The 23,510-nt window shown below is 38.0% G+C and overlaps 2 protein-coding genes across 2 annotated transcripts; one reads left to right on the forward strand and one right to left on the reverse strand.

Moving 5' to 3' along the window:
• Positions 1 to 15,324: 15,324 nt before the first annotated feature.
• Positions 15,325 to 18,349, forward strand: LOC134793517 (vacuolar protein sorting-associated protein 54). The gene is made up of 2 exons (XM_063765103.1): positions 15,325 to 15,598; positions 15,675 to 18,349. The coding sequence occupies exons 1-2, from the start codon at positions 15,501 to 15,503 to the stop codon at positions 18,232 to 18,234; spliced, it is 2,658 nt and encodes an 885-aa protein (XP_063621173.1). The 5' UTR covers positions 15,325 to 15,500; the 3' UTR covers positions 18,235 to 18,349.
• A 1,756-nt stretch (positions 18,350 to 20,105) lies between these two features.
• LOC134793523 (UDP-N-acetylglucosamine--dolichyl-phosphate N-acetylglucosaminephosphotransferase) lies at positions 20,106 to 23,455 on the reverse strand. Its single transcript, XM_063765117.1, has 5 exons — positions 23,203 to 23,455; positions 22,912 to 23,026; positions 22,439 to 22,652; positions 21,746 to 21,977; positions 20,106 to 21,514 (listed from the first exon to the last, which is right to left on the reverse strand). The coding sequence occupies exons 1-5, from the start codon at positions 23,340 to 23,342 to the stop codon at positions 21,028 to 21,030; spliced, it is 1,188 nt and encodes a 395-aa protein (XP_063621187.1). The 5' UTR covers positions 23,343 to 23,455; the 3' UTR covers positions 20,106 to 21,027.
• Between the last annotated feature and the right edge of the window lie 55 nt (positions 23,456 to 23,510).

Genomic DNA, 23,510 nt, shown 5'->3' on the forward strand with positions numbered 1-23,510 from the left:
TTGGTTAAAAATAAACATATCGAGTGAGCGAAAACCCGTTTTATTCAAATAATACTAGGACTAGTAAGTAGTTCGCCCCGAACTGAGAACACGCGGCCTATGCCAAAAATTATATAGAGCGATTGACTTTGTTGCACCTACTTACTCGTAAAGTTCGACATAAAATAGTAGAAAATAATTTTCAAGAAAAAAAAACCGACTTCTATGGGGGCCGGTAAAAGATTATTGTACATAGATGGTGCACTATGTAGAAGAGGAGGTAAAACCACCCACTTTTCTAGTAGGTATAGCATTTCGTTTCTGTAAGGGTCGCAGTTCTAACCTAACCTAACCCACTTTTTTTCGGTTCTTGTCGCGAACATGCGAACCGGCTAATAGTTGCCAGCGTCATGGAGTAGATGGCGCTCGCAGTCATGTTTAAGTTAAATAACCGCTTCTAGGTTATTGTGATTTTTTAGGACAAGACAAGAGGGTAGACGCCGAACGATAGTAAGAAAGGGAGGTTATGTGCGAACAGATACGGAGGGAGAATTTTGCTTTGGGGATCAATTCAACGGCTTTCTTATGGTGTTATTAGATTAATGATGTGCCTCATGTAAATTGTGACTAACGTATATCAGTATTCAGAGTGAACAGTGATCCGAGGGAATTGTTGATGGCTAATATGAACTTATGGTAAACTTAGTGTGAGGAATGGGGTCGCTATAAGGGGAGGTTTGGAGGCGACTATGAGGTTCAAGAAACCAGGTGGATAATCAGGTGAAACTTATTTTATATGCAGGTAATAAAGTAGGACACCAGCAATGAGTGAATCGTCATCTCACTAACGTCCAGGCCTCATATAGGTATGTAGTATGATTACATATCGCTAACCAGTATCAGTAAAGGCATCATCTCATTCGATAGGTTAACAAGTATGGTGAGCTTGACGACATGGTGGAGATGCTGGGATTTTATGCACATGCACTGTAATCATCATCAAAAGTAACATATGAAAAGTCAATTTATATATGCACGTACAACTAAAGAGTTACATTTTTTGGTTTGTTCAGTTCAATTTAATGTTTTATTTCAGGCATGAAATGAAGCCCACATTTATGTAATCCTATTCTTGCAAAAAGGCGTTAAGCAGGCGAATATGTTAGTGGTTCACCGGAGCACATATGCAATTAAGTGCCTACATTTTATTGAACATTCTTGCTCTTTGATATACAAGAGATTGCAAATGTCAGTATATATATATATAGTTTATAAAAAATAGGTACCTATCTAAATACAAAAATTTCCTTGGTAAATTCTATAAATACAAAATTGTTTCAAAAAATTCTACTTGGAATACATAATACTAAAAAGCTCGCTTTAATCTTTGAAAGCAGTGTGTTAATCAATCAGTCCTATAGAGTGCAAATTTGGAGTTGATTCCTCATGTTAAGCAGTAGAATGGAATTTCAAGTGATGGTTTTGAATGATAAAAATATTTGAAAGCATATGTTATATATTTAACGTTTTACAGCCAGTATTTGTCACTGGTTGATGTGATACAAATGTTTGTGTCTCCAGGGCAGCAAAGTTTGTTTTTAACCCACGTGCCTTGAAACCCTCGCAACGCTCAGGATTCCAACATTTCTATGTTATAAGAATGAGAGAGTGGCTAAGATTGTCACATCAGAAAAGATAGCACAATATGGGTATGTTTACTATAAATTCTATCAGAGAGGTGTTTATAATCAGTTTTTAAACACTAACTTGGTAAGACTACCTTCAACAAGAGCCATGGAACTGCTTAAGTCTCAGATTTCATTACGTTGAAACCAATCATTACGTACATTTTTCATTAAACATGTCTAAAAACGTGGGTGACGAAACGGACATTCAACTCAAGTTTTAACGCCCTAAGCAGTAGAAATTTACACTTATCAGCAATAATCCTGAACTGAAATATATATATGTCATGTATCAAAGAAAAGGTGAAGAAGCTCCAATGGCAATATTTGATAAAAGTAACTAGATTTTTTCTCAAAGTTGTGAATAATCTTATTGTTCTCTTAAATATCATATGATTGGTACCGTTACCATACCTGCTCATGCCTAACAAGTTTAAGTTGAACAGGAGGTTTATATATAATCTATATTTGGGTGGATGTTATGATTATGTTCACAAGAACATGGTTTCATTTTGATATTTATTATGTTTGATGATGTAGTTGACAAGTTGCTTTACTTGTTTAGTTTTAGTTACCTGACCAATCTTTGATAAAATCATGCACTAATAAAAATTTACGAGATTTTGAAAAATAACAGTCTTGGATGATTCACGGTTAAGGGAAAGGTAATCACGGTCTATATAAATATATTTTGAATTAAAATTTGCTGGTCGATTTGTGAACCAGAATGGATCCTTTCAAACAGCGACTTTATCACCTGAGCTAGAAGATTCAAATTATGCAGTTGATCAACAATTTAACATTACTAATTATATTTGTTTTTAAATTGGGTTCTTAAGTGACGATTATGACATTTTTCGTAATTTAATTAAATGTAAGACATAAATGAAATCGCATAAATGATTAGATCTGTTAAAATAATTATATGCGAATTTTTTGGCATCCATGCCTTTGCAATTTTGTTTGTAACGTTGCATGAGTTAAGATCTTAATATTAAAATAATAAGAATCATAATCTCACATTCATTGTTCTGTGTGGCCGAATAGTTTTAGTACCAAATTGAAAGTTTATTTTTAATGCGGGTAGTTGATATTACTTATGGCTTACCAACTGTTGTTGCTTACAAACCAGTTTAGGTCTGACCTCCGATTTTGTATATATTCTATTACATCGGTATTTCGTTAAATTGGTGGTAAACAATATTTTGTGATTATGAAGTTCCACGCCAAGTTAATTATTACTGGATTGCATGCTTTTCTAGAAGATGCATTGCTTGCAGAATACCCGCTTCATCACAAATTATCAGCTCAGCCATGATTAAACTAGTCGTGAGCGCAAGTGTGGTGAAATGACAACAATTTATACTGCGTATCTTTTCATGAAACGAATGTATCATGTTTAACGTATTAGCCTTATACTTATATGATCAATATTTTTACAACAACACAATATTTTTTATTGCTCACCAATATGTAAAGGAACTTAACACATATCACTTATACTATGGTGCACAACGGGCGGTCTTATCGCTAAAAGATTGATATCTTCCAGACAAACAAACCAGGCTATTATAATGGTATGTTTTGCGGATCCATATTTTCACTGGGCTTTAATCAGAACCATTGAGTTTAATTAAAAACTCGAATTTAACACTCACCACGTTTGAAGGACTAGAACCACTCATATCATAAGAGATGTTAATATGGAATTTCTTGCCTCATCGTTGTTTGTTGTTACAATCGTAAGGAATTGTAACGGATTGGTTTCTTGGAAGTCGGTACAATTTAGTTGTAATGTGCCTGAATGAAAATGCAGGAGGCACTTGAAATCAGATTACAACTTGACGTCATATGTACGAGTACAATGTAGGTACATACTACTCAAACTCAAAGGACCAGGAACATCATTGGAACTCAATCAGAATCACTCAGCCATTCTAATGGTACCAGCAAACGGCCAAAAATGGGGCTCGCTAGATTTAACAATAGTAACATACTCAATTGGCATGCATGATATTTCTGTTCTGAAAGAATAAACGGGTAAAATGTTTGTAAACGAATAAAAAACTGCCGAATTAATTTAAACAATATTCACTTACTTTATGGATTGCGTTTAATCAGCGTTACATTAAGGTTCCAAAGACTTGTCTGTTGATGTAATAAAGCATAGTATCTTAATTTATTCCCAATTAACATTTCAATATAGATTGTTATCAGAGAATCAGTAAATATCAACTTGGATATGTAAAGGACAAAGGCAAAACTGTTTAGTATAAGCCACCACTAATATGTTTGCACTTAAGCAATACCCTAAGGTATAATGACTTCCTATTATTACTGAACCATTGATTCTTAGTGTGGAAAGTCCATAGATTAGTGATTAGATAAAGATTAACTAAACTTCTGAATTGTGTATGTGTGTACATACGATGACCCAAACCTAAAGTGTTAAAAATGCTAAAATAAGTTATTATTGAAAAGACTCCCAGTGAAAGTCATACTGATTGAATGGGCTAGTGGTTTCTATATTATCTGCTAACTGATTTAGATACTTCTAAGTACATAGTACATACTTTACTTTTACTCGAACAGAAATGGATAAGGGAGTGGTAGATAATTTAAAGAATAGCCATTAGCCATGCATAACTAATTTTATTTTGTTAAATGAATTGGAATCAAGCAACACATATTAATTGATATCGCCTACCCAATCGAGATACTAAATACTAAAGAATACGAACCTACATATTCATAATAATTATAGAGACGGTAGTAAGACCATGGTGGATAGGTTTCTGAATAAGAGAAATTCTCAAGTATTCGGTTATTTAAATAAATGTGATAACGTATTTTTAACTATGATAGTAGTCATTATACCACTCTGTGCAAGTAGTTCTGAAATTAAATAATGGCATAATGACAAAGACACATGAGCATTTGTTACAGAGTATATTACCTATGTCTAGGTAACGAAAAGGAATAGTAGGTATTCGCTGCGTGCAAGGCAAGTGGTGGGGGGAGCCGAAACAAACTCAGCGCTTGATGTGGCTAAATGACAATATGACAAGTTAGCAAGCAGTGTTTCTGTCAATTCACATACTTTTCAGTTATTTTGTTCACGTTTCTTTTTGCTTTAAAAATCATATTTACAATAAAAATGGGCCACGATAGATGTTGTGTGGTAAACTGTAATAATACTAGATGGTCTAGACGAAACATTAATAATAATTAATATTTTTTTATTTTTAACACTAGGCTAGAAATTAGCCTTTTATATCATATTATATTTATTCCAGTCTCAACAGCGTATCGGCTAATTATTTTATCTCGTCTGTCAACACAGATTTTTCTCAGATGTTAATAAAATAGTATGGATAATACAGTGTGTACCAACATTAGGTGTTTGTAATATTATGTAGTTATAATGCCTGTTATTGAAAACTCGGTAAAAGCATACCTTTGGCACGTAGAGTTGTCTGTCGTCTATCACAACAGACATTGTGATGCGAGTGAACATTATTTCTAACATAAAATGTGTTGATTTAAACCTGTGAAGAAGGAAGGAAAGGGTGATAGGTAACTTCAATTAAGTATTAAACTTTTTATGTTATAGTAAAAGGAAGAGATCAATCATGAGCCAAATAATTATTGGTATATGATCGTGGCCTCAACTGTTAACTTGATTATCAGATTTAATCAGAATATTGAGATATAAAATGCAGGCTGGAGGCTGGAGCTACACAAGAACAGAATCACAATTAGAATCAGATGTCATATAATGAAGTTCTATATGTATCTTTCTTCATTAATTTTAATATTGCTGTGAAATATCGTAGTGTTAAGGACATGGTATTTGTTTTATGTACGACTAAGTACTACAGGAGCAATAGTCACAAGACAGAGTTATCAGTTTTATTCGTGTCCCTATCGTGTCTCTTGGGTCACAGTGGACAGTTAGACACCTGTCCTGTGTGGTTCTTCACCAGTGCTCACCATCTGCAGTAACTAGATATGCTAGCCTGTAATGTGGCTTTGTCTTTAATATTTTTTCTGTTCGCCCACCGTGTGGCCATACGTCCATGCCTATCCCTACGCTTCCTTGCCATGTGGCCAGTGATTATGAGCTTCTCCAGACTATAGGATCCTCTTCTGCCTCGATAGCAGAAGAAAGTACGTGCGCGGTGAGTACAAATAGTGGATAACCTCGGTTTGATGTTGAGTTCGTCGAGACTTGATGCAATTTCACCTACTGCGTTCAAGCATTCTTCGCCAGCACCACCTCTCAAATGCATCTGTCCTATGATGGGTTTCAGTTTTAATGGTCTAGGTTTGGACATGTACAGAAAGATCGAGAAAACAAGGCGTCCGCATTAGTGTGATACTGGTTGTATGTTCTCCCATATGCATACCCTGGAAAGTCGTTTCACCGCAGCTTTGGCTATCTGATCTCTTCTGACCACCCTTTGGTCGAAAACGCCATCGTCGCTTATTTAAGATCCCAAGTAAACCAACAACTTGCCTCTAGATCGTGCAATGTATTGGTACTCTTCATTTTACCAGATCGACATGCATCAACTTCGTCTTATTTCTTTTGATCCTGGGGTATGAATCTGGTCTGAATCCTGAGTATGGAGTTATGGACTCATATCTGACATGCTCAATTTTAGAAACAGAACCGCAAGTTATTTTCCACAGACACTTAATCTAATTATAGTCATGTCATTTGCAAAACTGAGGTTATTGATAAGTTGGCTATCAACCAGTGGCGGCGCGTCAAACATATCCATAGGCAAGCCGGGGCTAATTGGCTTACATATTTCCTTTACAACTCTGCTCAAACGTCCAAAAACAGGCAAGCCGGTGGGAATCGGCTTTTATGGACGCAGTCTCATACCAACTCAGACACCACCCTAACAGCCTTCCAATACTCATTATGTATTCACCGATGTTAGTAAACAGTTGCACTCCTTGGTCAACTTTAAAAAGATAACTCGGCGTGTTATCCCCATTTCGCTCATAACCCTGACATTTTACTCCAGTTAAGGAAATCAAAAGTCTTTGCGAAAGCCTTTAAAGAGTATACAGACGCCGTGCCCACTGTATTCTCTATTAATTGCCACACATTGAGTATTTGCTACTGAGAGTACTGAGTGAGTACCCTTCAATGTCTCTCATGGTTATCAAAGCTGTGAAGTGAAAATTCGTGAATAAAGGGAACTTAGTGGGTCAATTTGATAGACACAGCAGTGAAAATACCGTAGTACGGGAAGCGGGCGATTATTACACTTGAAGATCTGATCGGTTACATTAATTAAAGAATAGTCATGTAAAGTCGTAATGAATCGGTACCTCGGTAGGTACAGTTTGCTATGATGTTTCTACGATCCTTAGCATGATATATATATATAGGTTAGGTTAGGTATATTTAGGTCCACGGTAACGTAAATGTAACGCAGTAAAAAATAGTTGTTGACAGGTTTTGTAACTAACCAAGATGAAAATAAAGTGCTCAGTTTATATTATTTGAGTGTAGCTCAGGTTAAATGCATTGATGGCTTTCATACCTAATAGAGAGGCTGACACGACTGTCCCAATCTTTTTAAACTAGATTATTTCACACCAGCATCAGAAAATGATTAGAAAAATAAAAACTGCAGTAATTTTTGGCACAATATCTATTTAATAAATCAGAATGAACTACAAGAAAAGGCGACTTGACTCGAAATAAGTGCCTGATTTGACAAGTCTGTTAAATATCCTTAGCTTAGCTTAAGAAAATAAAAAATAATGTGGTTCTCTTGAGTTGTAGATACGTTCTTTCTTTTACATGTTGATTTGTGATTAAATGAGAATAGCGTAATTCTTCCTTGGCTGGGGAGGGCTGCCGGACATGAAGTAGATACACGAAGAGATGGATATGTCAGCAGTAGGTTTAATGAATAAGCAAGTATATTAAAATACTTCACATAGTAGATTACTGCCAGTAGTAATAAGTGAAGAGAAGTGGGAACTTAGGTTACATATACACGTCACGTTCGGATAAGACGGTCGCTTTTGTCTGTGTAATAACTATGGTTCGATCGCGCGGTCGCCGCGGTGTTTAATAAAGTTACAGTTGTTTAATTACGCAAATTATGCTGGTCATCATGTATACGTCTGCTGTAGTAGAAGTTCTGACCCTTGAAGTAGTGAAACAAGTTATTAACGATATCATAAGAGCAAAGCAGCATAAAACATCAGAACATCACAGATGGTAGTCATAGATAAAATATAGCGAGAATTGAGTTCTCACTGTCTAACAACACCGATGTTCGATATCAAATCGGTGTTGCCACGTTGTAACTAAGGACTGCTCGGAGCAATTTGGAACCGAACTCGCGAGATTGTGGGAAATACACATAGACATAGGACATAGATATAGGTTAGATAGAGAGATAAGTAACAGACCAGAGATGACAAATCGCAGCCGTGATCCTACTCAGCTCAGCTCAGACACCGATAAACGCTCAGTCGCTCGCACCAATCTCAGGATACTGCTTTCATTCTCAAATCAGAGATCAGTTAGTTTAGCACAGATATCAATGAATGCTCAGATCAGTCCCAAGATCATATTATTAATCAACTCAGCACAAACCTTGATGAATGCTCAGACCAATCTCAGGATCAAATTATTAATCAGCTCAGCACAAACATTGATGAATGCTCAGACCAGTCTCAAGATCCTGTTCTTTATCAGCTCAGCACAAATACAGATGAACAATCAGATCAGTCTCAGAAACGGTGTGCCACAGCACATTTCTACGACATCATCAGAAATGGTACGAAATCTCAGGTCATGCCGATTCACAGCGCCAAAGCCGAGAGAGGCATTCAGAGGATGAACAGCTCAAATACATTATTATTCACATTAGTGTTCTTATCATCTAATTGTTAATTTATTTACATGTTTGCCTATGGACATCTAATTTCAATTAAAAGAGTAGCTTTTTCCTGCGGGGCGGGAGTGTCGCGAACATGCGAACCGGCTAATAGTTGCCAGCGTCATGGAGTAGATGGCGCTCGCAGTCATGTTTAAGTTAAATAACCGCTTCTAGGTTATTGTGATTTTTTAGGACAAGACAAGAGGGTAGACGCCGAACGATAGTAAGAAAGGGAGGTTATGTGCGAACAGATACGGAGGGAGAATTTTGCTTTGGGGATCAATTCAACGGCTTTCTTATGGTGTTATTAGATTAATGATGTGCCTCATGTAAATTGTGACTAACGTATATCAGTATTCAGAGTGAACAGTGATCCGAGGGAATTGTTGATGGCTAATATGAACTTATGGTAAACTTAGTGTGAGGAATGGGGTCGCTATAAGGGGAGGTTTGGAGGCGACTATGAGGTTCAAGAAACCAGGTGGATAATCAGGTGAAACTTATTTTATATGCAGGTAATAAAGTAGGACACCAGCAATGAGTGAATCGTCATCTCACTAACGTCCAGGCCTCATATAGGTATGTAGTATGATTACATATCGCTAACCAGTATCAGTAAAGGCATCATCTCATTCGATAGGTTAACAAGTATGGTGAGCTTGACGACAGTTCTGTGAGGATCGCAGTTCAAACCTAACCTAACCCACTTAACGGCACGTGCGATGCGGTGTACGGGGGTTTGAGCGGGAGGGGCTAGTAAATTTAACATCATTATACTTTATACCTACATTTTATGGTAGGTAATCATAGTGATTTATTTAGCTTAGGTATCAGTGGTTTTTCGGGTCAAGGTCCGAGTCCGGGTCCGAGTCCGGGTCCGGGTCCAGTTCCGAGTAGGTCTTGGTCCAGGTCCAAGTCCGGGTCCAGGTCCGGGTTCAGGTCCAGGAGCCCGGATCCGGGTCAGGTCTGGCTCCAGGGCCAGCTCCGTCAAAATCGAAATTCGAAATCGCCAAACGTGTAGTAATTGAAGAGTTCTATTCTGATCCTCATCAGCAGTTCCACTTCATCAAATGCGACAGTTTTTAATGTAAATTCTTGATTTTCTGGTGAAAATACACAAATCTCTATACGCATGCCTTTAAGATTATCAAAATCGGTCCAGTTATGACGGAGATATGGAGTCATCATCATCATCATCATTTCAGCCTATATACGTCCCACTGCTGGGCACAGGCCTCCTCTCATGCGCGAGAGGGCTTGGGCTATAGTCCCCATTAAATATGGAGTAATAAACATTTAAAAAAATCACAATCGAATCTCCTCCTTTTGAGATTTGGAAGTCGGTTAATAAATGACGGCGCCACTTTCTACGGAGCTGTCACATTAGTGACGTAAAATGTGTAAGCATTGGCAACAATTATAGTCTGTCAAGCCATTTCAGTCAGTAGAAAAAAGTAGAGATGCAACGGATAGTTGTTTGGTCGGATACCGGATACCGGATATTCGGCCTGACCATCGGCCGAATATTCGGTATCCGGCCGCCGAATATTCGGCCGGCGGAACAATACCTACATTTCGGTACGTTGGCGCGGACTCATTCCTTTGTTCGAAATGAGTTGGTACCTACGCGTGCAAGTGAGTGGATGTTAAAATTGTTTTGAAATAATAAACGAGTAAGTACGATATGACCGTGACTGTTTCTTACATCCAATTTGTTTACTCTGAAATCAAGCAAAGTTACTATCCGGTATCCGGCCGGATATTAAAATAAGGGCCGGATACCGGATAGTAACCGAATATCCGATGCATCTCTAGAAAAATCCATCCATTTTATTTAATTACTACTATTTTGTGTCCCACTATGGGCGGCAATGGATCAAAAATGTGACAGTGGGACAGTGCTGCAACATAATGGAGTCGGAAGACGTGAGTGTATTTACAAGTTGCTCTTTGGTGAAGACATCAAGATCACGACCAACGCCTGCCGCGGCTACTGCGAGTCCTGGTCGCTGCCTAGCATCATGCTGGGGTTTAAGCGGCACCCGGTCACTTCGCTGGGGCAGTGCTGCAACATAATGGAGTCGGAAGACGTAAGTGTATTTACAAGTTGCTCTTTGGTGACGACATCAAGTTCACGACCAACGCCTGCCGCGGCTACTGCGAGTCCTGGTCGCTGCCTAGCATCATGCTCGGCTTTAAGCGGCATCCGGTCACTTCGCTAGGGCAGTGCTGCAACATAATGGAATCGGAAGACGTGAGTGTATTTACAAGTTGCTCTTTGGTGAAGACATCAAGATCACGACCAACGCCTGCCGCGGCTACTGCGAGTCCTGGTCGCTGCCTAGCATCATGCTGGGGTTTAAGCGGCACCCGGTCACTTCACTTGGGCAGTGCTGCAACATAATGGAGTCGGAAGACGTAAGTGTATTTAAAAGTTGCTCTTCGGTGAAGACATCAAGATCACGACCAACGCCTGCCGCGGCTACTGCGAGTCCTGGTCGCTGCCCAGCATCATGCTGGGCTTTTTTGGAAAATTTTAATATTGCGCCTTTTTCTACTGACAATTAAGCTTGTTTGACCGAGTATAGTATGGAAATTTTAGAGTTACATTTAATTTAATTTCTACTATTTTATGTCCCACTATAGGCGGCAATGGATCAAAAATCGCGTGGATATATTACAAGGTCTGTGGAGCCCTTAACTGTTACTGTATCTGTGGTAAGCCGAAATATTTCCTGTCAAATGTCAAATACCTATAAGTATTATGTTTATTTTTAACTTGCTAATTATTTCAAAATAGTAATTTAAAAACGATATTATAAAAGTGCAAGCCGAGCACTTTCATTTGATACCAAACTCGACCATACTTTCTTACAAAAAGATGACCAGAATAGCAAGACCCCTCACAAATAGCTTTTTAGCCTTCTAAGCTCTTCTAGCTCAATAACCCCTTGATCGAGCATGCTCATAATTTAATGACTAAAATATAATGCCCTCAACTACACATTTACCCAATTTCATTTAAATTAGAACAAATTTACTTAAGTTCTTGAGTATCAAACTATCCTCTGATAGTTCAGGTTAAAAACATCGAAATGCCGGGACGTGCAGCCAGCCGCGTGTCCCAAGTCGAATGTAAGAACTTCGTTCACTTCGCTCGCTCGTTCGATAAAAACATTTCCTTTGTCGCTTATCACACTGCTCCGCACTTCGGAGCGACGTCCGATGCTACGATTTTTAACTTAGTAAGTACCTACCTACTGTAGAATCTCTATTTGTATGCAAAGTGGCAAAGTAAACCGCATGGTATAACACCATGGTATAATAATATATTCCGCCTGGTACTCTCTTCCAGTCTTTTCTAGGTCACCTGACTGACACAAGCCTACGTCATCATGCGACAGCGCTATATGATAGTATGCGATAGCGCTATACAAAGGGGCAATGTTATTGTGACGTAGGCTTGTGTCACTCTGGGAAGAGAAGACCATGTTTTATTAGACTATCGGAGATGCGGTGCGCGCCGCAGGGTATACCATGCACAACGAGCGCCATAGTACCGTATTTATAGGTATCTAGTCATCGCCGCACGCGAATTCGTCGCTTCGTAATTCGCAACGAAATGCGACAAATCATTTAATTCTTGCATTTGTAAATGAGTAATGTAAAATGAATGTAAATAGTGGGCCCAAAACATAGGAGTGAACAACAAGGTTCGAAAAATTAGTACCTATAATATTTTATTAGGGCGAGCGAAGCGAGCCCTATCACTATTCGACGAACTATGCATTCTTGTGGTACACTTTACGGAAAAACTACTGCACTGTTAGGTTTGAAATTTGACATAGTAATGTAAATTCATGTCTAGATGTGTTATCAAACATAAAAATATAATTTTATAAACCTAAAAAAATAAAATAAAGTAATAACACTTTGTATTACTACTAGCGCCATCTGTTGGTTAATCTAAATATGTAATAATTATCTACTTCTCTAACAGATGGCGTTACTAGTAAAAAAATAAATAAATATTGGACATACAAATTGACTAAGCCCCAAAGTAATCTCAAGAAGGCTTGTGTTGTGGGTACTCAGACAACGATACCTATATGGTGTTTTCAATTTCAATATTGTCGATGGCGCTTACGCCATTAACAACGATGAATACAAAAGTGGGTTAAAATTTTGGATTCAGACCCACCTCGCTTCGCTTGGTTTGACTCCCAATTTAGCTACTAGAACAATCAATCTTGCTGTATACCTATTCACTGCGGAGGTCAATTTTGGTTTTGTGACGCTGATGAACTGATCAATCATGTTGTGTTAGCAAACTTAAATCAGGGTATTTTCAGTTCGAGAAACAGTTTTGGCGCCATTAATTTATTACGTAAGACGATTTTGGGGTAGAGGGGGGTCGAACATATCTTATTTTTTCTTACATGGGGGATGGGGGTTTTCATAGTTCTTACGTAAGATCACAAAGATGCGACTTTTTATTTAATTTCTATGAAATTATGACGTTTAAAATACATAATAATAATACTTCCACACTATGCTATCAAACACGGTGCAGAGTTAGCTTAAACGAGCTCAAGTACCTTTGTACAGGTACATATATCACATTCAAAAATTTTTTTTTTTGAAAAATAAGCACTAATACCTACAAACCAAACGTGTAGGTACTCAATTTTTCCTTTAGATTCTTACGTAATATATGGTAATATAGGGGAATGGGAGAAGGAGGGGGTCAGCCTATTCTTATTATTTCTTACATAGTGGAGGGAGGGGGTCAAAACCTGGCAAAAATTGTCTTACGTAATTAATGAATGGCGCCTTTGGTGTTACTATTGATTGGAACTGCTAAAATTATAAATAAAGATAAGCATATTAATACAAACTTCAGTGACTTAGGGCCGACACACGACTGCAACTTGTATGGGAACTACACGCCGACTGCACGCCAATTGCAACGACGGCGTGCAGTTCAACAAAATGACCCAGAACCCTGGCAGTTCCTAGTGGAACTCAGGTTTGGTGCAACTAAGGCACATTATGTTTTGGTCATCCGACTCATCTTGATGAGCACTTAGGAGAGTTAGTTCCCAAGATAGAGGTGATGCTGAACCCTGGCAGTACCTAGTGGAGCTCGGGTTTGGTGCAACATAGACACACACTGTTGGTCATCCGACTCGTTTTGATGAGCAATTGGGAGAGCAGTACCCAGGATAAAGCGGATGCTGAACCCTGGCAGTACATAGTGGAACTCAGGTGGTGTGTAGCATAGGCGCACGCTGTTTTGGTTATCTGACTCGTCTTGATGAGCCTTTGGGAAAGCAGTAACCAAAATAGAGCGGATCTGAACCCTGGCAGGGTACTGCCATTGTTCCATTAGGTATAATGGAACTCAGGTTTGATGCAACATAGACACACATTGTTTTGGACATCCGACTCGTCACGATGAGCACTTGGGAGAGCAGTACCCAAGATAGAGCTGATGCTGAACCCTGGCAGTACGTAGTGGAACTCAGGTTTGTTGCAACATAGGCTCACGCTGTTTTGGTCATCCGACTCGTCTTGATGAGCACTTAGGTGTAGTACCCAAGATAAAGCTGATGCTGAACCCTGGCAGTACCTAGTGGAACTCAGGTTTGGTGCAACATAGGCACACGCTGTTTTGGTCATCTGACACGTCTTAACGAGCACTTAGAAGAGCAGGACCCAAGATAGAGCTAATGCTGAACCTTGGCTGTACCTAGTGGAACTGTGTGTGTGTGTTTATGTGCGGAGCAGTGTGGTTACCGCCAGTAGGTGTCCAGACGGGATAGATTTTCGCTGAATTGTGTGGTGTGGACGCAAAAATAAATTCAAGGACATTGGCTCGCTGACCCAACATTATGTAGGAAAGCCAGTTGGCATCCTTACAAAAAGTACTGGGCGACCGTGTAGGATCTAATAAGCGCTTATGAAATTGTATATTACGTGTGGATGATATTGGCAATTTGATTTTGTCGTCTGGAGACGTTTTTAATGGACAAAGTAAAAGCTGTAACAAACAGGCGTACTTGACAGCAACCGGGGTCCGGTTAGTATTTGTCTTTCTTGCTCTCACTTATAATTGCGCTCTTAAAGGCCGTAACACACTATCGCACCGTACCGCGACCTTGGTGCGGTGCGATAGTGTGTTACGGCCTTAACTGACTTATTACATACCCACCCACTCGATCGAACATGAAATAAACTTCGGATTGGATCAAAGTCGCGGTCCGGTACATACGTTTAGGTAGAAAAACTCCGCGAGCCCTTACAAAGCTCTGCTTTTTGCTAGTTTATATCACCCTTAGAGGATATAACCAACGGAGACGCCATCTCTAAAATTTTCGGTACAAAATAGTCTGCCGTTTTTTGCGGGGGAGGGGCACATCAAATGTATAGGTACGTCATGTCAGATAAACGTCAGTCCATACATATGGTTGACATGTGATTGACCATTGGCCGCCTATTTTCGACAGAGGGGAACGCCTGTTAATGGCGGCTCCATTGTTAATTACTCCGAGTTCAGGACAGGTGATCGCCGTTCGTGCGTTTAGGACGCAGCTATAAGTTTAATAAGTTAGAGCGAGAAATAAATATTTTGACTTCACCAAGGTCGCGGTGCAGTGCGGTAGCCTATTACGGCTTTTAATTTAAAATACGTAAGTATGGCAACCCAAAGTTGTCACTTTGACATTTCGTATCTACGTTTCGTTTCGTTCGTCAGTCACTAGCTCATGTCATTGCATTGATGTCAATTGTCATTTTCTGACTTGCTATGGTATCGTGATCTGGATTACGGAAATGTGAAATACTAGATGATAATACACAATATTAAACTAGGTTGCCTCGAATATTATATATTGGGCGTGGCGACAAACATGTTATGGAGGACAATATCACGCTCTGTAAGAAAACGCCAACCTGGCAGAACTGTGTACATTGCCCCAATCTTCTGTTCAGCACCACTACGGAATTTGAAAGGTTTCTATATTATATGTTGTTATACTATTAATGTTTTTTATATTCATGAATCTTATTTAATTCGTCTCTTTTCCAGGCATATTCAAGACAGGCACAGTATCAAGGAAGGCTCCATTATCTTATGTCAATATGGACCTAATGGGATTTGTGCCTCGCTGCAGTTTGGAGATTTACGGAAGGCAGGATTCAAGTATCACGTAAGGGAGTACCACCTGTTCGCCAAGGACGAAGTGGAAGATGACTGGACATTCTATTCATCATCTCAAAACCTCCCTGCAGTATTAAATGATCCTAACAGAGGAAAGCAGAGTAACTTTTTTACGAAAATATGGGGAGATGGGTTTGTGGATAAAGTAGATATACAGCCTAGTCCATATGTACCAGAAATAACATTATTACATTTTGAGGCATATTGTAAAAGAATTGTCAGACGGCATAGAAGACATTGCAAGCTTAAAGAAAACCTAGCTGTTAAAGTTAAAACCCCTGTAGTTGAAACGAATTGTGAGGTTCCAGAGATATTCTACGAACAGACATTTGAGCTACATGATCCAAATGTGTTTAGCAAAGTTTTTCCGAACCTTGTGGATTCTCAAGACCCAAGTGCGGCTGTTCGCTCCTTGCAAGAGACGCTCAGTACGTACCTAGATTTTATAGAGATGAAGATTTCAAAGCAAGTTGCACAGAAATCTGATGCATTTTTCCATGCTATGCTGTCACATGACACGATTATGGAGCAAATGGCCCGGGCAGTGAAGACTGTGCGGTCGACCCGTAACAACATTCATGCAGTTAAAACCAATCTAACTGAAAATCCATTGAAACTAGTTAGCCTCACAAGAATAAATCAAAACTTAAATAATGTGCATGAACTACTTAAACTAATAGGCACAGTCCAGCAAACCCAACCCATGATCCAACTCCTCTTGAGTACTTCAGACTACGTAGCTGCCTTGGACTTGATCAGTTCCACACAAAAAGTGCTTTCCACTCAACTTGCGAGGATCCAGGCATTCCGACATTTGTCACCACAGTTGACTGAAATGAAAAGATTAATTCATAAAATGTTAAGCAATGAATTCCAAAGATTTATAGTGACAGATTTAAATAGGCCACCCAAGGACCTCACAGATATACCAGAAAGGGATAAAATTGTGTCTATAGTTTCTGGGATACTAAGATTAAAAGAATTTGACTTTATAGAAACTTTTAAAATGGAGGCTATGACCACAATTCAGGCTACAATCAAGCAATGTGTAATAGAGATAGTATCAGAAAGAGATGGCAACACAGAGGTAGTTCTAAGAGGATCTAATGCAGACAACACCTCGTTAATGTGCAATGAAAGTATTGTATTTCTCCAAAAAGTTACTCCAAATTTAATTACGCTATTTAAAAGGATCTTGTGTTTAAGAGATTTAGTAATAGAAATCAGCCAAATGGATGATGTGACAGGAAATGAGAGTGAAGAAATGTGGACCCCTGAAGAGCTCTTATCTGTGGAAGAAAAGTTGGACAAAATGATTGTTTCATTATCAGACTACAGCAATGAGAGATGTGCCAATCTCATTGTCACCAAATCTGACAAGGACTTTGTGTTCTCAGATTTGACTCAGTTATCCAAATTGTCAACGCTAATTGAGAATTTTTCAGACGAGTTAGAAAAAATGACTGGCCACAACAGCAATTCAATGAAATTGGCACTGAGGAGCTTTGCTATGAAATATATTCAAAATTTACATTCGGACCGAAGAAGTCAACTGACAATTACGCTCAACGCTGAGCGATGGAAAAGTGCTGATGTCCCTGTTGAACTTCAACAATTGATTGACAAGATATCTAATTCTAACGATATTTCTACAAAACTATATGAAACTATTAAATCTGATGGAAAATTCTTAGTTATAAATAAAGAAATATATGCAGTTGTAGGCACTGTGCAGCTGTTGATTAAAATCCTTCTGGAATACTGTGATGCGACAAAGCAGTCTCCAGTCATCGTCCAGTACTTGGTCCACTGCATGTTAGAATTGACTAGACTGTTCAACTCCCGCTGTTGTCAGTTGGTGTTGGGGGCGGGTGCAATACAGAGTGCCGGGCTGAAAACAATCTCTACTTCAAACTTAGCGTTAGTATCCAGGTCTCTGCAGGTCTTACTGTGGCTTCTGCCCATAATCAAGGAACAGCTTAGCCAGTTACAGTCAAAAGAGGTATCAATGACTGGCTTTGATAGTATTCAGAATGATATTGTTAGCCATAAGCAAGAAATAGAAAATAAGATATGCCTCATAGTTAGTAACATGCTCTGCTCGCAGCTGACCGGGTGGGACGCTAAACCTCCAGTTCCTTCACAGACATTCCGAAATATTTCTAAACACTTAGTTAAATTACATGAAGCGTTGATAGATATATTGCCAATTGAACAAATAAGAAACATTTATAAAAGGGTACATGATAATTTTAAGGATAAACTGAGAGAGCAGTTGGCGAAAATGAATATTGTAGCGAATGGCAGTCCGCAGCACGGCGTGGTGACCTCGGAGCTGACCTTCTACCTGCAGACCCTCAAGACGCTCAGGGTCATCAACGAGAACGACGTTGAAGACAATATTTTGTACGATATTTGGCTAAACTGAATGTTAACTGTATTGATAAAATTGAATTTATTGAGAGAAATGCGAAAATGTATTAGAAGCTTGGTTATTTAAAATGTATTTATAAATAAATTTATTATTAGCAATCTAGCCAAAATCGAGAATTACTTTGTATCCAAACAGTCTACCCAATTGTAGTCAAATCTAGAATAATTAATTAAACAGATAGGTAGTCACTGGTGGATGGGGAGAACGGATGATTCTCAAATGTGGCAGATCTTACTTTTCTCGATTAAATGATATTGATAATTTTAAATAAAATATTATTTTGCTATTATGTGCACCGCTTGATGTCACGTTTATTTTAAAACTTACTAAACTCCAAATAATCCAATAATCGATATATTAAGTAGGTACTTACTTATATAATAGAGTACAACGGTGCTATAATACACGTAATACCTATATATACCTACACAGACTAATACGGTTAACAATATTGTAATCCTATATTTGTACAAAATCGCAATACCTATCTGCCTCACTACCTACTAATGCTTCGGCCACGAAACGCACGCTCGACGCTAACGCCGACAGATAATTAATTAAAACAAATTACTTCTCTCCTTTCACATACCCTGCTTTATGAAAGGCTCACGACCGCGAGGTCACCACTCGTAGGCGCTCTTTTACTTGAAAACCGCTCGCCTAGAGTACCAACGGATCCTAAACATGGACTCCGCGGAACTGAATAATAGATCGCGCCCTCATACTAAATTAGTATTAGGTATTAGTAAGTATGGAAGCGCCAATGTGTGGTGACCGTAAGTCGGCTTACCTATGTTGTATCTAGAAAATGATCTGTTTCCTCTTGTTCGTGACTTGTTAGAAAGTTTGGAGTCGGTATTAAACTGTAATTGAAATGGCTAATTTATGTTTTGTTGTATTTTACACCTTGTTCCATTGACATAAGTTATAAAATATATCTACACATAGTAGTGACCTTAATTTTGAAGTTTATAATACAATGAATTCAACCCACAAATCTTACCATGATTCAATCCCTATATAAATACTATCCTTTATCCCGAAATCCAAGGAAGTCGTATTTATATGTATCCACAGTCACAGTCAAAGTCACAGATATGCCTACATTTTTCGCCTTATTATAAAGGAGTGAGGTGTAAACATATCTTTGACGTCGACTGTAGGTACAGTCAGCAGCAGAAGTTGCTAAGCGGGCGAGGTGGTCAAAATGATCTTTACGCGACTTTATTGTTAAGAGAATAAGAGCGTGTCAAGGTAATTTTTAACACCTCGCCCGCTTAGCAACTTCTGCTGCAGACTGCTGTACATACCTATAAACAACAAAACAACCGTGAAATAAAGTCGAGATGTACAGAAAAAATTGTGAAATATCATAAATAGATGTATCTATGTTGCATCATCGTTAACGTACCTACACCTTATTGCAACGAGGTCTATAAACGATCTGTTAGCAATGCTGTTGTCTCAAATTCCATACAGAAAGCCTTATCAAGCTTCCATAGCGCAGATTCACCTAACAAGAAGCACCTGTTATAATAGACCTTACTGCACTTAAATAAGGTCTAAAACAGCAAATAAGTAGGCAAGCTTACACCATCAGCAATATTTACACGAGTCAAGCCGACTGATAAGACAGCATTTCCTTCACGTTTCGCGTCTATTGTTATCAACCTCGTATCATGCCCCAATTACCGAAGGTGTCTGAACCTACAGGTTGTAACCCTATTATTAGGTATGGAATTTTTTAAATGAAACACTTATCTTATAGTATAGTATAACAAAGTCTGATTTTAATATATATTAGGTATATGAATATCTGTGTTTTGACTAATTATTAGTAAAACCACGCAAAACAATTTTATGTAGTTTTTCATGTTATTTTTTTTGGTATATTTTTATATCCCAGATAATAAAATGACTGTTCCATTGGCCAATCTACTGCCTAAATTACTTAATTTTGTATAGAAAATTTTAGTATCCGGGGTGTATAAAAAACATCTTTACTTTTGTTAATATTTATCTCAAATCGGTCAATACGGAATATTTTACATGCCTAATATTTTAACTTGTAGATAATCTATCTCTTTGAACATTTCATCAGATCATACAAGGATTAATGATTTCTTCATTTGGCAAGGCAATTTTCACCCATTTATACACAACGTGATTGCCAGAATGCGAATCCATTGTCAACTGACAATGTGAACCTTATTACAAAGACATAAGGTACATCGAGGTCAGATAAGAGTGTTGCTGTTACTACAGTAACCATCAAAAGTCAAAAGCGTCAAATGCGTCAAAAGTATCGGTAGTTCTGAAAAAGCTTAACAAAAATAGAAGTCATATCTATTTTTGTTAAGTCGTGTATTTTATATTAAGTAGAACTAGCGACCCGCCTCGGCTTCGCACGTGTAGTGATAAATTAGACTAGAAAATACGTGTGAACGAAAACTGTAGTTTTATCTCCATTCTGAAAAGCTGGCTGGCTCTAATAGAGGGTGGCAGATACTTTTGGCACATAGTTTCAAACAGCTACTAATGATGCTGACTGTACAGTTACACACACCATTGACTATTTACTAGTGGACCGTATGGCATTAGTAATAAGGTTCAAATATGATTAGTCAACTGTTTCGACGATTGTGATCAGTTTAACTATAAATTCTTAGTTTAGTTACATGACAAAATATATTCATAAAATATAAATAACGCAACGAAAACAACACTTGTAAAACATTCATTTAGTATTTATCTACCTTAAAACTAAATGGAAATATGCTTACCTAACTACGTGTCATAAAAATATGACGCCAACGGATATCTTATTAAAAATGCGATACAAGTGCATAAAACTTGGAAGAGCATCAACTTTGTCGTCAATCTAACCTCCGACATAGGCCCAAGTTTGATTAAAAAGAAATTTATTAAAGTCAAATTGTTTATAGTTATGCTTTCATTGTCTTCTCTTCTATCTACTAAGCGTAGCACAGTTAAGATTTCAAGCATCAAAGAGTCTAATAGTTTCATTTCTTTTTTAACTATGACAGTTCTACTAGGTTGCAGTAAATCTAGTTCAGCGCTGTATTTAGGGAGGCGATGGCGGGGGCAGGGTATGAAACGGAAAAGCTGTGGTACTGAGTAGAGGAAATTGATGACTTGTGGTATGAAGAAGAGGATGACTGTCTTGCTGAAGTGGCTCAGGATGGCGACGACGGCGAAGGTCATGCCGGAGACGTAGCAAAACGTGTCGCCGACGAACACTCGGGACGGGTACCTGGAAGGAAATGGAATTTTAATTGAATTTTTATTTTTATTTTAAAGTACCCACAAACTGTCAAAATGCAATTTTTTTTACAAACAGCAACACTTAATATATGGACAGTTAATAGTGTGGGCGATGGTACAAGCATCAACTCACTACTTACTCATACTCACTACTTAAAAGTCAAATTGCACTTTATCTGCTACCAAACAAGGTTTATTTTCCAATGAAAAGTTTGCTTACCAATTGTGCTTCAGCAATGCTAGTGCAGTAGTCAAGTAAGGGATCATGATATGTAGTGAGAATGTGTGGGCCTTGTACTGGTCTCCCCTCAACTCGATGATGTCAAAGATGATGATGGAGATGGCGATGACCACGGACTGGCCAACCTCCAGGCCGTTGATTCCAGCTAGGATGTTGATGGCGTTTGTGCAGAATACTGCCAACATTCCCATGTAGATGTAGTAGAGAAATCCTGAAACAGAATATTCAACTTTCTTGAAAACAATATTTTTTTTTTCAGATAGAAAAAGTTAGAAAATACATTTATAAATTTTGTACAGCTGGAAGTAGTGAAATTTTTGTAGTGCATATGAACTATATGAAGCTGCATTAAAAAACTGGTTCATTTCAAAATAGCCAAAAACCAGTAATTTAGTGTCTATTATTAAATCTATTTGTTATACTTTTTCAATATACCTAAAACACATAAGTAAAATACTTATACAAGGGTTGACTCCTCTCTCCAATTCCAACTATCCATTAGTTTAGCCTTCCAGCTGCCAGCTTGCTTATGCTTCTGCCAGCATTAGTGCCAGATTAGCCAGATCATGCTCTATTTACAAATAATTTGGTCAATCTGTTTATTTCAAAAGAATGCATATTAGTATGCAAATTAACAGTCTTAACTATTAACTTGTCTTTAAAAATACTAACCAATATTAATTGATACCCCGAGCCATTGCCTCAAAGGCATTGGCACAATAAATGTAGTGGAGTTAAAATTGACATAGTAGACCACCAGCAAAGGCAGGGATGCTATAGTGGGCAGCAGTAACTTGTAGCGCCACCGCAGGTCCAACACATCATCTGCAAACCCTAGCAGCAGCATACAGCATATGGACAGGAGGGCTGCTAACAACTCTGCAAACTACAAACATACATAGAAAATACTTATATGTGACATTTTCAACCAAATTAAAGGTACCACATTGTCGGTTGTCGATAAGGTTGATTTCAAATTAAGCCTATATGGAAATAGCGCCTTATTGACAACCGACAATAAGTACCCTTTTGGTTGAAAATGGCACATATAAAAATCTTTTTATTAAATTTGTACTAGTACTAGGTATATTTCAGACTCACTACAAAGGTGAAATTATAGTTTTTAATACTAATAAACCACTTACTTCGTTATGAGGGAAATTTGCAGTGTCCATAAGGCTGTTGCCAAAAACTATAGGAATGAATAAGAAACATGTCACCAGAAAAACACATCCTGAGACTACTCCCAATGCTTCAGGACTGGAAACAATACGGTTAGTCAGATAATTTATACTGCTAACAAGATAAACCATAATGATATACTAATTATAAGCAAAGTTCAAGAGTTCAAGTTTATAAAGAAACAATTTAAGAAATAGTTAAAGTAACATATAAAAGCTTTATAAAGTTATGGATATCAAATTGTAATAACTTACATTTTCTCCTTGCTAGTTTTACATAAATCTATGCCACCTAAACCAGCTTTTATGAACAATTCCTTCAAATTGGGTATCAATTCATCGGTAATCAGAAAAGCAATAATTGAGAATATTACTAAAATTATTATAGACCACATATTGTTTTTTATTCTCTATGTTTTAGTTTAAAATTATAATTGGTTATATATTCAGTATAAATTCTACATTCTAACACAAAAATAATAGGAATAGTGCAAACACCGCTGCAGTGATATCACAAACGTGTGTCAGTGTCATTGGCATATTATTGACGACATTGACGTTTG

Source organism: Cydia splendana, chromosome 1, assembly GCF_910591565.1.
Source record: "Cydia splendana chromosome 1, ilCydSple1.2, whole genome shotgun sequence".
NCBI lineage: Eukaryota > Metazoa > Arthropoda > Insecta > Lepidoptera > Tortricidae > Cydia > Cydia splendana.